Raw genomic sequence first — 14,493 nt, 5'->3', positions numbered from 1 at the left:
TTAGATCTCCAGTTTTTGTCTGTGATAACATCTCCCTTTAATCTCTTAAAAGCAGCTTCATTAGACAGTCTTTGACACCTGCAGCGTACATACAGGTGTCGTATCTATTACAGAGGACTGAATGCGTCATTGACAGGAGTGTGATGATTCTTCAGCTCTGCTCTTGTTTTGCAGAGTTATCCAGATTTTAACATAATACTGTTGCAGCTGGAAGCTATTTAGTGAGGCAGTCCACATTAGACCTGCCCTTCAGCGCTGGGTCCAAGTCTGGAGCACAGTTACTGATGTCAGGTTGTTGACACTGCTTGTAAACGCTCTCACCTCTGTGTCTCTCTGAATCAGTGACTATTTGAGGCATCAATGATGTTTTCTGTGTTGTTTGTTTAGTTTTCAGCTCATCAGTCAGTGAGAGCTGCTAAAACAGCATTCGGCTCCGTGTTTTTAGGCTCAGCACCATCATAGCTACCGCAACGTTTCATTTGGTCCAAAGACAGCGCACTGCATGCAGACTGATCCTCTCCTGTGTACTCACAGGATTTCATATGTGTGATCTAGTGAAAGGAAGGCTTTTGTTGAAAGCAGTCCTGATTAAATGCTTCTCTGTAAACGCCACCATTTCCTTCAACGATGTCACTTCCTGGAGTGAGCTGAGCTGTGATGTATTAGCAGTAATTGGTAGCCTGCATGTGTTGGGAGATAGAGGGATTAGCTGGCACCTTAGTCACTGTGGAGGAGGGAATGCAGCTGGAATAATGGCTCTCCAAAGAAGCCCAGCTACAGAGGATCCATCCCTGTGAGCCCCAGCCCACTCCACCCACTGGTTACGTAAGCATGAAGAGAGCAGATCAGCTCTGTGACAGTGAGTGCGTTCACCGTGGAAAGGCTTTGTGTCACTGCGAACGTGTGCTTTAGACGAAGCATCCAGTGAAGTTTAATGTGAGACACATGTTGAGGAGGATTCAGATCTCATCACATCCACTGCAGGGTTACCAAGGAAACCCAGAGGGGGGAGAGCAGCGAGTTGAAACCTGACAGCCAAAAGAGCACATCTGACCAGAGCAGCAGCAGCATGAATCCAGTGTAAATGAATGTGGCAGCTAATGAAAACCCAAATTCAGTATTTCATGAATTAGAATACAGTGAAAGAGTTGGATATTGTAAACTACAGCTCAGTGGTTCAAAGTCCTCTTTTCAGATGAAATTCATTTTTCATTAAATTAGTGAATCAGGGGCCCGCTGTCTGTGAATGTAAGGTAGTGGAAGAGGAGGCGATTTTCAATGCTGCACATGAACACAGCGTTCCAAATTTAGATACTAAATATATATGATAAATATAAATAAATATGTTAGATAAATATAATAAAAAATAAATAAATAAATATGTTAAATAAATATAATAAAAATAAATAAATAGGTTAAATAAATATAATAAAAATAAATAAATAAAAATAAATATGTTAAATTAAAAAAATGGGATTTTATTATAAAACAAATTAAAATTTATTACCAGATAAACACACAAAAGTACCCATCTCCAAGAGGCTCATAATCCAGGTGTGTTGAAGTCCAGAGTTATTTATTCACTGTCACTGATGGTTTGTGGGCCCATGTTATATCTGCTGCTGTTGGTCCTCTGGGTTTCCTGAAGTCCAGAGAAGGGCTGCATGAATTTGGGGAGAGGGAAAATCATACCGCAATGTTTTCTTGAGTTGACTGCTTCAATCTGTTCAGCTTAATTCTCCCTGACTCTCCCTGAAATGATGATAACAGACTCTCTTGCCTTATTGTCTCTGTGACTGGGGATGGGTGCCGAATTAGGTACTTTTATAGGTACTGACCGAATTCTGTCAAAAGTACCGAGTATCGACTCTGGTAAAACCGAAAGGTACCATGTTTAGGTACCTAAACACATCCTTGTGACTGTGAGGAAATAGAGGAAATAGGAGTAGGCAATTTTCCAATTGGGCATGAACACAGCATTGCAAGGTTATATATTGAAGAATAAATATGTTAAATTGAATTTTTTTTTTATATTTCATTAGTAAACAAATAGATATTCTCTACCACATAAACACAAGAAAATACCGAAAATTGGTACCGTTGAGTACCGGTACCGATTGCCAGGTACCGGGCTTTGGTGCCATATCGTTTCAGGTGTGAAAGTTACCCATCCCTATCTGTGACTGCTATTTACGTCAGCAAAGAGTCTCAATCATGTTGATATTTGTTAATTACTGATTTTGATCTATTTATTTCCTGCAAGTAATCCTTCTCACATCAGGTCACACTTTTTAACGTGCTCCTGCACAGAGGTTCCTTCTTTTAAGTTTCCCTCTGTGACCAAATGATATTACAGAGATGTTTATTGAATATGTTGCTCTACATGTGAGAGCCAGTGAGACAGTGGGAGCGTGTGAGAGCCAGTGAGACAGTGGGAGCGTGTGAGAGCCAGTGAGACAGCAAGAGCGCGCACATTCAGGCTGAGCAGATGCACAGTGGGTCTCAGAGTTTGTCCTCACCCTGCTTTTTGCCTTTTTTAGGCTTGAATTATCTTTTCCCAGAGATGTGAATCAATGAAAAGTAATGTTTAGAGATATTTCCAGAACAAGCACAATAGATTTTGCGAAGAGGGAAGGGATTAAGGGCCATTTCTGCAAGAAGCAAAGCAAACTTTAAGCAACAGATTACTTTGACATTAACTACAATATGTTTCCAGTGTTACAGCAGCTGAAGAAATCCTAAGGCGTGTGAAGACGGATGTGAAATAAACAATTAAATGAGCTATCAAAACTCAGACATCAGAAACAAACTGAGAGCCTGTTCTGACTGAAGACAAAGTCGAATGCACAGATCTTGAAGCCGCTGCCTTTAACCATGAAAGTGTTAAATATATCACCTTATGTGATATTTACTGTCCGCAAACTGTCAGGAGCTGCTCTAACTGTGCAGTTGTTGCGCTAAATGTGGTAAAATATATAAATGGGTGCTCATTTAGCTCTGGACAGGATAAACAAACTTATTTAAAGGCTTGAATATATTTTTAGACTCAAGATGGATCTTGTTTTTCTTCATATAGCGAAACCCTGGGTTAAGAATATTGTGCACAGCATGGTGGCAGGGATGATACTGACATGATATATTGTGCAGCCCTAGTTCAGGGTCAACGCAGACATTTACCAGGAAATTCCATGCTTCATCTGCTTCATGAAGAGGCTGATTTTATCCTCCAGCAGAACTTGGCTTCTGCCCACAGGGCCAAAAGAACCAAAAGCTGGTTAAACAACTATGGTAGAGAGAATCTATGAGGCATTGTCAAGAGAACGATGAGAGACACCAGACCCAGTACCACATATGAGATGAAAGCAACTATTGAAGAAACCTGAGCTTCCAGTAAACATTTCCACTGTATTCTCAGTTATTTGAATGTATATGATTCTAATTTTACTCCCAAACCAACATTGAGTTACATTTTAGTTTACCCAGCTTCTTTCTTCTCTTAGGATTTATTTTGTTGTCTGAAGGGGAACACTGAATTCTAGCCCGATCTCACACCAACACCTGTCAGCTCCCACCTTGTCTCGTATTCTGTGGTTGTTATTCTGTCTCTTGCTGTGTGTAATTTTGTTGTTCTTTCCATAAATGTCACTTTTCTCTGAGGTTATTTTACCAAAACAGCACGGCAAAAGAGGAAAAAACCACAGCACAACTTTTGGTTATCACTGGAACATTCTTTGAAACATGTAATGTAACACGTCGTTGAAGTTTTAACTTTGAAAAACAGGTTCACATTATGGTGATGTCCTAAAAGGGGCAGTGGGCAGGTAGAAACAACCTGCAGAGTGAAAGATGTATCAGGTTTTATTAATCTGACTCTTAAAGAGTCCTCTCCATGCAAAAAGTGCTTTAGCTGTGAATTGACTTACATCTTCTTTTGTTAAAGGGGACATATCATGCTTGTTTCTCCTTTTCACTATGCCAGACTAGGATGCCTGTTAAGCATTTCTACCCTCAGTACAAGTCATTTAGTTCCTTCATTGCCCCACAATAGTGTTCTCAATATCCTCATTTCAGGCCATTCTGAAGATCTCGTTGAAACGCTCCGTTTTGAGAATGACCTCCGGTAACCTCGTAATGTCACAGCCCTTTGTGCTCTGATTGGTCAGTTCTATTGGTCAGTTCTTCTCTCTTCAGAGGGACGAGGGGGTAGAGCCAGGGGGCGGTTTTTGTAGCATGGCAGTATTTACAAAATCGCCATATTGGATGGGGCAGACTGAGCGAGTTTGCTGTTTGCCAAAACTTCACCATAAGTCATTGATAGCACTGATAAAATGGCAGAGTGTAGGATACGTCCTTTTGTATTGGACCCTGAGTCAGACCCGGACGGTTCTGCAGCTCAGGAGGAAGAAAATCCACCTGGACACAGATCATCTCAGGACGCTTCAGTGTGGTGAGTCAAACCGGTACTGTAACATGTATAGTTTATATGTTTATACTCGGCTCTTGGTGGGTGTATCCCTCGGTGGCGGTTGTGTGACTAACTGACATCACAGAGGAGGAGCTGCTTTATCAGATCACTCCAATAAATAGAAAGGATCCTCGTGTCGTCACAATGGTCGAAATCTCGCAGCCAACTGGCAATGACCTATTTTCAGAGGCATCAAATCTCGTTCTAGGATATCAGAAAAAATACAATATCTCATTTTTTTGAAAATTCAAGGGGTGAAAGGTCTTGTTTTCAAATTTACTATATTAAATGCAAGTATTAAATCAGGGATCAGCGTGATATGTCCCCTTTAATTTTTTAAAAGCTGTTGCAGTCATTTCCACATTTGTAAAACACATCAGCTACAATATTTTTCCTTTTTTCCAGCGATATCAGACATCACCTGCTCTTCAGAAGTGCAGTAATTCAGAAGAGCTATAGAAACAATAGGGCTGAAATGATTCCTCAGATTGAGAACCTCGATTACAAAAAATGATCAGGTTTTTCACTGTAACTCCGCCTATTCCACCATCTGTTCATAAGAAAGTAACATAACGGGCCAACAACGAGGCGCACGCTGACAAGCAAGGGAATGTCCAGACTTTTTAAAGCCTGACCAGGCCACTGACTTATGCAGGGGGCATGAATTTTACACCCCAATAAGTACAATTTATTTGTGTTTAATTCTATGTATTAAAAATTCATGATCAATAAAGATATAAAGTGCCCTTCACACCACCGCGCGGTAACCGCTCCGAAAAAACGCTTGGCTCATGCCGCAGGCGGCAGTGACGTAGAGGTGATTCGGCGGACGTCACAGCAGAGCCTGCGCAAAAGTCTTTCACAACCATAGACTGTATAAAACAGTTCACAGCACTCCCTCCTCAAAAACACGTACCCCTGAGTAGTACCTTATAGTTTCTGTTTACTGTATACTATGCATAAAGACTATGAAAGACACGATTCTATCATCAAGAGAATCCTCCCTAGGAATACATTTTAATGGCTGATTCAAGAATTTAACATTACTACAGACTAAAAAACGGAGTGGAAAATAAGGCTCCGTCATCAAAAGAATTCCCTCGAGGAATACGTTTCAATGGTTGGTTCCACAATACTACATCACTACTGAGTAAATGTTGTCCCATGCCCAGTTTTTCTTCTGGTTATCTTTGTAGGACGGTAGAGCAGTATTGTGGAGCAGTGTTTCTCAACCCTGGTCCTGGGGACCCCCTGCCCTGCATGTTTTAGATGTTACCCCACTCCAGCACACCTGATTCAAATGAATGGCTCGTTATCAGGCTCGAGCAGAGCTTGATGAAGAGCTGATCATTTGAATCAGGTGTGTTGGAGTCGGGAACATAAAAAACATGCAGGGCAGGGGGTCCCCAGGACCAGGGTTGAGAAACACTGTTGTAGAGCTCTGGATATTCAAGTACCAGCAGCATTAGCTCCTCCATTGCTCGTTTTGCTCCGCGAAGCCTGCTATTTCGGGGTTTTCTTCTTCCTTCGATGTGATTCCCAGGCAGCTGCCGCCAGAAAGTTCAACACGCTGGACTCTGGGTGGCAGGAGAAAATCTGTGCGCGTGCATGTGGGCAGCAACCGCAAAACCGCTTGCCGTCCCTCATTAAAATAACTGGAGGCGGCTCGTTGCTGTGTGGCGGTGTGAAGCCCCCTTAAGGTACATTAGACCAGTAGATGCAGGGGTCCCCCAAATCACTTATTTTGCCACTTTATGACCTGTCATTTCCTTGATTTTTGATCTAAAAGAGTTCAAGCACATTTTGAAACTGAGCTGTGATTTGCGTGTTAGGTCACAGAGCAGATTGCATGTCATGACAATACCCACAGCCCTGCTCTAAAACTCACCAGATGGGGATTTTGTCATTGTATTCTCTGATAATGGATTAACAGTTAGACCAAATGTTTCACTGATACTTTCACGTCTGGAATTACAGCAGTATACATTTTAGCAAGCACAGTTACATCTATGCTCTACCTGTCCATGTCTATCTGACCTAAACCTGAGTTTATCTGCAGATCTCTATGAAATGCACCCAAAGCTTCAGTAAAGAGGGAGGAACAGAGGACGCTGCTGCTCTGTCACTCACAGAGCTCTCCCTGCATATACAGGATTTACAGTTACAGCTCACTCAGTCGATGCATTCACCCTTTATGTGTACTTTAATGTAAATGTGTGCGAAACACTGACAGAGAGGTCCTGAAACGTCCTCCAACACCAAAAACTATTTACAACTCTATACTTCATCGATTATTAATAAAAACTTCAACAAAAACAGTGGTTTAAGTTGTATAAAACCATGCAAACAGAAAATGTTTGATCCTTTTCCCTCATTTCTTTGTTGAAGACCCCCAAAGTGACCTAACCAGAATAATGACAGTATCAGTGGCAGCAGATTCTTTTGGGAAATTTTGTATGCATGTAGCCAGTCTCATTTTTTACAAACCAGCTAAATTAAGTATCAAAACTCAAGCATTTTGTCTGTTTTTGGATTACCCTGATAGTAGGGCTGAAATATTAATCAGATTGATACTGACATTGAAATGTCATAGAACACAATTTTCAAATCGCAAAGGCCGCAAAAAAAAAAAAAAAAAAAAAAAAAAAAGTGACCGTGCTAGTTTGAGTGACGATAAAGACACAAAAAAAATCACAAGAAACAGACAAAGAAGAGAGAGCTGCTCCAAAAAACAGACATAGCCAACAGGGCGGTGCCTTGCAACTTTCCTCTTCATGAAGCTTTTTTTTTTTTTTTTTACAAAGGACTACTTGTTTGCCAAATTGTGTAGCACTAGTTGAAACAGATAAATAGATGTTGCATTTTTAAATATACTTGTTTTCCTTCCACCATTGTTGCATAAATCATTGTTAATAATTGTGGTTAATAATAAATATTGACAAGTGAGCAGCCTTTTCACATAGTACATTTTTATTATTATTATTATTATTATTATTATTATTATTATTATTATTATTATTATTATTATTATTATTATTATTATTTTGTGTCAAAAGCTGTAACCTGTTAATCCTGTAATTTTAATACATACAAATAAGCAAAGGATGATGCTATTTATTGTGTTCAATTCATGACCCCTAGCTGCATAAATTGTTATCCCAGTCAGGGCACCCCGTTCTAAAAAGTCTGGATACGCCTCTGCTTGTCAGCACGTACCCCTTTGCTCAGCTGATCGATGGATGGATTTATGCTAAACGGAGAGTTCAGTGGGTGGAATAGATGGAGTTCCAGTGAAGGCTTGTTTTCGTACCTGTAGATGTTTTTCCAAGTTGGATGTGGAGTCCCTGGATGATGACAGAACTTTGTTGTTCCCCTTTTCTGATTTAAACTCAAAATGATGCTTCAGTTTCCACCCAGTAAAGGCTTTTTTTTTTGCCTGGCAGTGGCCATAATGATGACTGACTTTAGCTTACGTTATGTTTACATACCGACTCGAGGCTATGTGGGTGGTCACTCCACGTGTTGTGTCCTGTAGTGTTGCAGTGCGTGTTCACTGTGCATGTGTCTGCTGCATTGTAATATATCCTGTTTGATTTTAAAATGTAATCTTTCTAAAGTGACCCCTGTTTTTTCGAATATACCTGTAATCTGATTAATTTTTTTTTTCTGTACTGAAATGGATTACATTTACGTTTTTTTGTTATCTGATTACATAACGCCGTTACATGTAATCCGTTACTCCCCAAGCCTGGCTACAAGGAAGGAGTCTGTCTGTGAGTGTTTTGGGTAGAGGAGGGGATCAGCACCCGCTGCTCGTTTAGAGGCAGTGGGTGCTGTAGATCCATACGTGCTTTTACGTCAGAGTTTCCAAACACCAGGAATGCCACTAGATTTGTCACCAGTCACTTTTTTTTTTTTTTTTTTTTTTTTAACAAAGTCGCTAGAGGGGTCTGAAAAATTGCTGAATATAGCGACAAAGCCAAGAAGTTAACTGGCAAAACTGCTCCTCCTTCTTCCTGTGCATGTATGACATTAGCACTGTGTGCCACATTAAAAGTAGTCCGCGCGAAATACAACGGAAGAAGTTTCTCAATCATTTTTTGTTATTGAGGAACTGCAGTTATTCGAGGGATGTGCTGGCCCTAATCAGTATACAACATCAGCATACACATCACATCTGATGTGTTTAGGTTGAGAGTCTTTACACTTCTTCAGTTTTTGTCAGGGTTTGAAGTTCCTTTAAATTATTTTTCTGGAGATGTTGGTTTCAGTCCTGCACAAAGACTTTAGAGTGGCTGGAGGCTGATTTTTTTATCTTACAAGTCTGTTCTTGGCTCAAATGAAGTATTTAGATTTTTTTTCTTTCTTATGTTATTACAATATAGTTTTATTTTCAGGAATGGATTTTCTTTTTTTTAATCTTTCCATGTATTTATGTACTACTGATGATAACTGCTGTTGTCCCTCTGATGTGCACTGAGGAGAAACATCATGGTTTGGTGCAACAGGTGCTGTTAGTGTCAGCCTTTCTCCAGGATGTTGGACACTTGACTTGTGAATAACTGTGTAACTAATGTAAAGCTGGAAGCTGTCTGTGTGGGTATTGGGGCGAGGAGGAGCAGGAGGAGGGGGACTGGATGTTTGGAAGCGCTGCATCTGCTCCTGTAAGAAAGAGAGTTGAGTTCATTAAGACCAGAGTGTGAAAGGGGCTGCTGGCAGCGTGGAGCACATTACCCAGAGGAGCGCTGAATTAGAAATGGGCTATGTCGGGTCATTGTCTGAATGGATGGGAACAGGCAGCCTCTGTCTGAGGATTAGGCTCACTGTTAGCTCGCCACCAGGCATCTAGTCCTCCCACAGCAGACTGTTTCACAGACTGGCAGCACTGCAATATGACCGGAGAGAGCAAAGAGCTTTTACTGCACTGTGAGTAACTCCCAGGAACTTTTTTCTCTTAAAAACTCTCAGGTGGTGTTTTAGAGTCAGGTGCAGAGACGGGCTGTGTGGTAGGAGCTGGTAGCGTTTTTTAAATGATGCTCTGCTGTTGGAAGTTGGATCTGATCTTAGTACAAACGCTGTTGTTCTGAGTCTTTATAAGGACTCAAAAGTGGAAACTTAAGAAACTTGTAAAAAAATATTTCTGACGAGACAACCTCAACCTTTGGTAACGTTTTTGTATGTTGTGTGCTGCGTACATGTCCATCACATGTGAGCTTTAAGGATTAATGTAACTGCAGCTGTTTTGATCTAACGCACATAGGGAGAGAGCAGATATTTGTCTGTTTGGACTGCTCTGGCGTACTTCTCCCTGTTTCCTGTTCCTGAAAAAAAGGATGCCCAGGATTGTTTGTGTGTGACAGACAGAAACAGGACTCTGTGTCTGAATGTGTACAGCTTGTGTTTCTCAACATCTATTTAAATGTAAATCCCTCTTTTGTGTGCGAAGCAGAGTTACTGGACTGGGTTGGCGGATCACTTGTCAGGAGTCTAGATCTTTGGTGGAACATGGTTCTCCATTCAGAACGTGCTGCTAAGTTTCTAAAGTGAGAGCCAAACAAAGAGCGTCCTCAGCAGATGCAATGTGAAGCTTATCAATTAGCCAGGCTGCTAAGAGACTCAAAATGACAGTAAGTGACAGCAGACTAGTCTAGACTCTGTCCCAGAACATTGATCTACACTCTGTTTAACTTCTGCATTTCAAAATAAAAGTCCTGCCTGCAGCCTGGAGCAGAGATCACACATGCTCTTGTTTTTTTAGATTGCACTGTTTCTAACCCAATCAGACAGACTGCTCTCACTAAATGTCCCCTGGGTTTGAGTGTATGAATGGTTTTCTGTGGACAGATATCTCTGAATTTTAATCTTCCACTTACTCATCCATGTCCTAGAGAGTGTCACGTAAAGTGACACCTTTTAGTGATCACAGTGGGTGTGTCTCAAAGCGATAATTTCGTGCCTCCTCTGTCCTATCTCCTCTGCATTACGGGAAGTATTTTTTTCAGTCGCCATTTTAAAGACTGTCCCAAAGCAGTAATTGTGCTCGGGGAAGGAGAGAGGAGAGAGGAGACTGTTAAGAGGGAATATGATTGAGGAAACACGAGAGCTGGCTTTACTGAAGTCTTTTCGCTTACAGACACGCCCCCATATGGAATATGACTCTCTGATTGGACACTGCAGCCGCTCAGACTTCTCCTCATGAAACTTCACAAACACAACAGAGTTGAATGAGAGAGAAAAATGAGCTGAGGACAGGCACTGAGGATCGTTCAGAAACTGATCATAAATCTGGTAGTAACATGTTTGTTATGAGTCAAAGCAGAAAATACTGAACACAACCATCACGAAATCAATATGACAGAGGATTAATACTGAAAACTAAAATGTAATAAATAGTATCTTCCTGAGACACAATATTGATCCTCAGTTTTAGTGATTTTAGGACAATTGTGTTCAGTTTTTCTGCTTCAAACTCACATCAAACACTTTTTTATCCCTGCTCATCACCTCCTGTTTATAAACTGGCCTGTGTCTTTTTTCCTATCATTAAACTCTGTTAATGTGAAGTGTCAGAGAAGTGAGAGCCACTGCAGCATCCAATCAGAGAGTAATATCCTGTTGTCTCTCCTTTTTCTTGCTGATCAACTTGGGAGTAGCAGAGAAGACCCAAATAGACGATTCTTAAAACAAAAATGCTTTTTATTCATGACAGGCAAACAGGCAAAAAGGTTTACAAAAAGAAATCTTAGCTTACTTGCGCAAAACAGGATACTGCACAAACACTAACCCCGAGCTAGAGCTGGTAACAAAATTGAGAAAACACACTGAACTAGAGCTGAGATTTCAAGGCAAGACACATGAAGACATTGGATTTAACACAGGAGGTAAAGGAACACACATTTAAACAAGAAGAGCGGGGATAATGTCTATAACAGGCATGGGCAAACTACGGCCCGGGGGCCACATGCAGCCCGTTAAACGTTTTAATCCGGCCCACCAAACTTGAAAAAATTAAATGAATAAACTTTGTTAATGTTTTATTTTCCCTGCAATTCTGATGTTTTCCTACTAGATGGCGCACTGTGGAAACATTGGCTTTGTTGAGGTGAAGCGTAGGCCTATTACTCCACGTTTGCACTTTACCCTCTGACCCATCAGCCCTTCTGTAAAGATAAACAGACCTAAGAAAAGAAAAGGGGACAAAAAAAAACTCATTGAAACACATGAAAGTGCGCATATGCGTGCGGATAAGATGGAGTGGATCGTCAGCGATCTGTTACTTATAAAAAAAAAAAAGAAAAGCTCAGGAACATGTCTGTATAAACCTTCAATGAGAGTTATTTGTCTAATTTTTATATAGAGACGTTCACATTTAATATTACAATATCACACAAACAATTTTGACGCAATAAGTTATTATGTTTTGTTTTTCCATTTTTAAAACCAGTACAGAAAAAAACATGTTTTTCTGTTTTTCTGTTATTACGTTTTGGTTTTAAAACAGAAAAACAAAAAAACAAGTCAATTTTTTTTTTATTTTTTATTTATTTTGTTTTGAAACAGAATAACGAAAGAACGAACCATACACGAATTAAAAATCCCATTGTAATTCCATTCTCTCATATTCTCATTTTAATTTCAAAACAAAATCAAAACAGCGAAAAATAGACCGTTATTTGTTTTCAGGTTTTTGATTTGAAAACGAAAAATTGAATAACAAGTCATTATCCATTTTCCGATTTTGGATTCTGAAACAGATATGGAATGAACGAATGATACCCTGATAGTTACCAAAGCAGTCCATCCATCTGCTCCTGGTCCGGCCCCTTTGTCAAATGTTAGAACCCATTGTTGCCCACGAATCAAAAAGTTTGCCCACCCCTGGTCTATAATGTGTAATGTTAGTGAATCCTTGTTATGTCCTGCCAGTCATACCAAGCAGAGCTAACGTAACCTCACTCTTCATTTTATTGATAGGCTCTCAAGTTTGAACAGACCACTGCAGAATAACTGCTGACTGTGGGTTGGAATGGACATTATCATGAACAGCTTAGCCCCTGTGTTAGCCTCTAGCTTGAGGTGTATCACTCTCCCAGTTAGCTTTGTTCCATTGACAGCTGGCCAACATAGGGTGCTCAGGTGCTGCCCCACCACCCACAACATTACCTTGAGTAAGATAAAAAAAAATAAAAATAACTGTAATTCTCTGAGCTGTATGCTTGTATATTTTTAAATGAGAAAGATAAATAATATATAAATAACAATGAATAAAGTTGTTTCTTGCCATGGGTGCAAAAATCTTTGGCCATAGACTCTCGTTAAAAGTCTTACATGAAAAAATAAGTCTGTAGAGGGATCCGAGAAGTGGCCATAGTTGTCACTAACATATTGACAAAACGGATAAGTTGGCAACACCTTTTTTTTTTTTTTTAGATCAAACTTTATTTAACTTATCCAGATACAATATCAAACATACAACTTGCATATACACAGTTCATGTAGTTCATGTTTTCATTTGTGTAAATTAAGTAATTGCATAGATTAGAGGGGAGAACAAACAAGCAAACAAACAAACATTAAATGCTAAGGGGGGATGATGGTCTTTGTGATGATATCCAATGTATCACAAGGTGAAACAGTCTTAATTGCTTTTTGTTTTTCAGGGTATTTGGTGGACCATATTTATCATTTGAGATCATTTAATGAAATGTGGTCTTTTGCCTGAAAATGTACTCCTGTAGAAAAGCAATTTGACCAATAGACAAACCCCAATTCCAATGAAGTTGGAACGTTGTGTAACAAACAAAAACAGAATAGAATGATTTGCAAATCATCTTCAAGCTATATTCAATTAAATACATGACAAAGACAAGACATTTAATGTTCAAACTGATAAACTTTATTGTTTTTATGGAAACAATTGCTTATTTTGAAGTGGATGCCTGCAACACGTTCAAAAAAGCTGGGACAGAGGCAATGAAAGACTGGGAAAGTTGATGAATGCTCAAAGAACACTTGATTGGAACATTTTACAGGTGAACAGGTTAAGTGGAAACAGCTGAGTGTCATGATTGGGTATAAAAGGAGCATCCCAAAAAGGCTCAGCCATATATGAGCAAAGATGGGGTGAGGATCACCACTTTGTGAACAACTGCTTAAAAAAAATAGTCCAACAGTTCAAGAACTATGTTTCTTAATGTTCAATAGCAAGGAATTTAGGGATTTCATCATCTTTAGTTCATAATATCATCAAAAGATTCAGAGAATCTGGAGAACTTTATACCTGTAAGTGGCAAGGCCTAAAACCAACGTTGACCTTTGATCTTTCAGGTATCACTGCATTCATAAACAACATCATCAGATGATCATCGCCAGACGTCATTGTGTAAAGGTTATAACCACGTGGGCTCAAGAATGCTTCAGAAAACCATTGTCAGTTGATACTGTTCGTCGCTGCATCTACAAGTGGAAGTTAAAACTCCACCATGCAAAGCGAAAGCCACACATTCACAACATCCAGAAACGCTGCCTTCTCTGTGCCGGAGCTCATTTGAAATATACAGATGCAAAGTGGAAAAGTGTGCTGTGGTCTGATGAGTCCACATTTCAAATTGTTATTGAATATCATGGACGCGGTGTCCTCCAGGCAAAAGAGGATAAAGTCCATCCATATTGTTACCAGCACAAAGTTCAAAAGCCAGCATCTGTGATGGTACGGGGTGTGTTAGTGCCCATGGGATGGACAACTTACACATCTGTGATGGCACCATTACTTCTGAGGGCTCTGATTTCGTGGCGCATGTGCGCACATGTCAACAAAGCCTCAGAGGCAGGTTTCCAGAGTGTCAGGCACATTTTAATGCAATAAACAATCCCAGCAATCACTATTTAAGTAACTGTCTGAACCAGCATATACATTTGTATCTATATTAATTGTCCCGTCACATCTGATGTCAGATTAAAGCCGTTTGTCATAATGGAAAGTTAACCTGACGGCAGCTGGAAGTTTGATGCACATCTTACAATTAAAC

General features: G+C 40.0%; 1 protein-coding gene across 16 annotated transcripts in view; it reads left to right on the top strand.

The window, feature by feature from the left end:
• The window catches only part of dlg2 (discs, large homolog 2 (Drosophila)), a 240,764-nt gene that overhangs the window by 30,455 nt on the left and 195,816 nt on the right, over nt 1-14,493 (top strand). The window contains exon 1 of one of the 16 annotated variants that reach the window (XM_074671431.1): nt 9,255-9,391. The exons of the other annotated variants lie outside the window; for them this stretch is intronic. Coding sequence (XP_074527532.1) covers nt 9,358-9,391 — 34 coding nt within the window. The 5' untranslated portion in view covers nt 9,255-9,357. Of the gene's footprint in view, nt 1-9,254; nt 9,392-14,493 lie in introns of those variants that run through there. 16 annotated transcript variants of the gene reach the window in all.

This window comes from Halichoeres trimaculatus, unplaced genomic scaffold (genome assembly GCF_033239565.1).
Source record: "Halichoeres trimaculatus isolate MK-OKI-2021-1 unplaced genomic scaffold, fHalTri1.1 fHalTri1_scaffold_6, whole genome shotgun sequence".
NCBI classification, from domain to species: Eukaryota; Metazoa; Chordata; class Actinopteri; order Labriformes; family Labridae; genus Halichoeres; species Halichoeres trimaculatus.
Note: the sequence above shows the minus strand (reverse complement) of the source record. Positions and strands in the feature narration are given on the sequence as shown.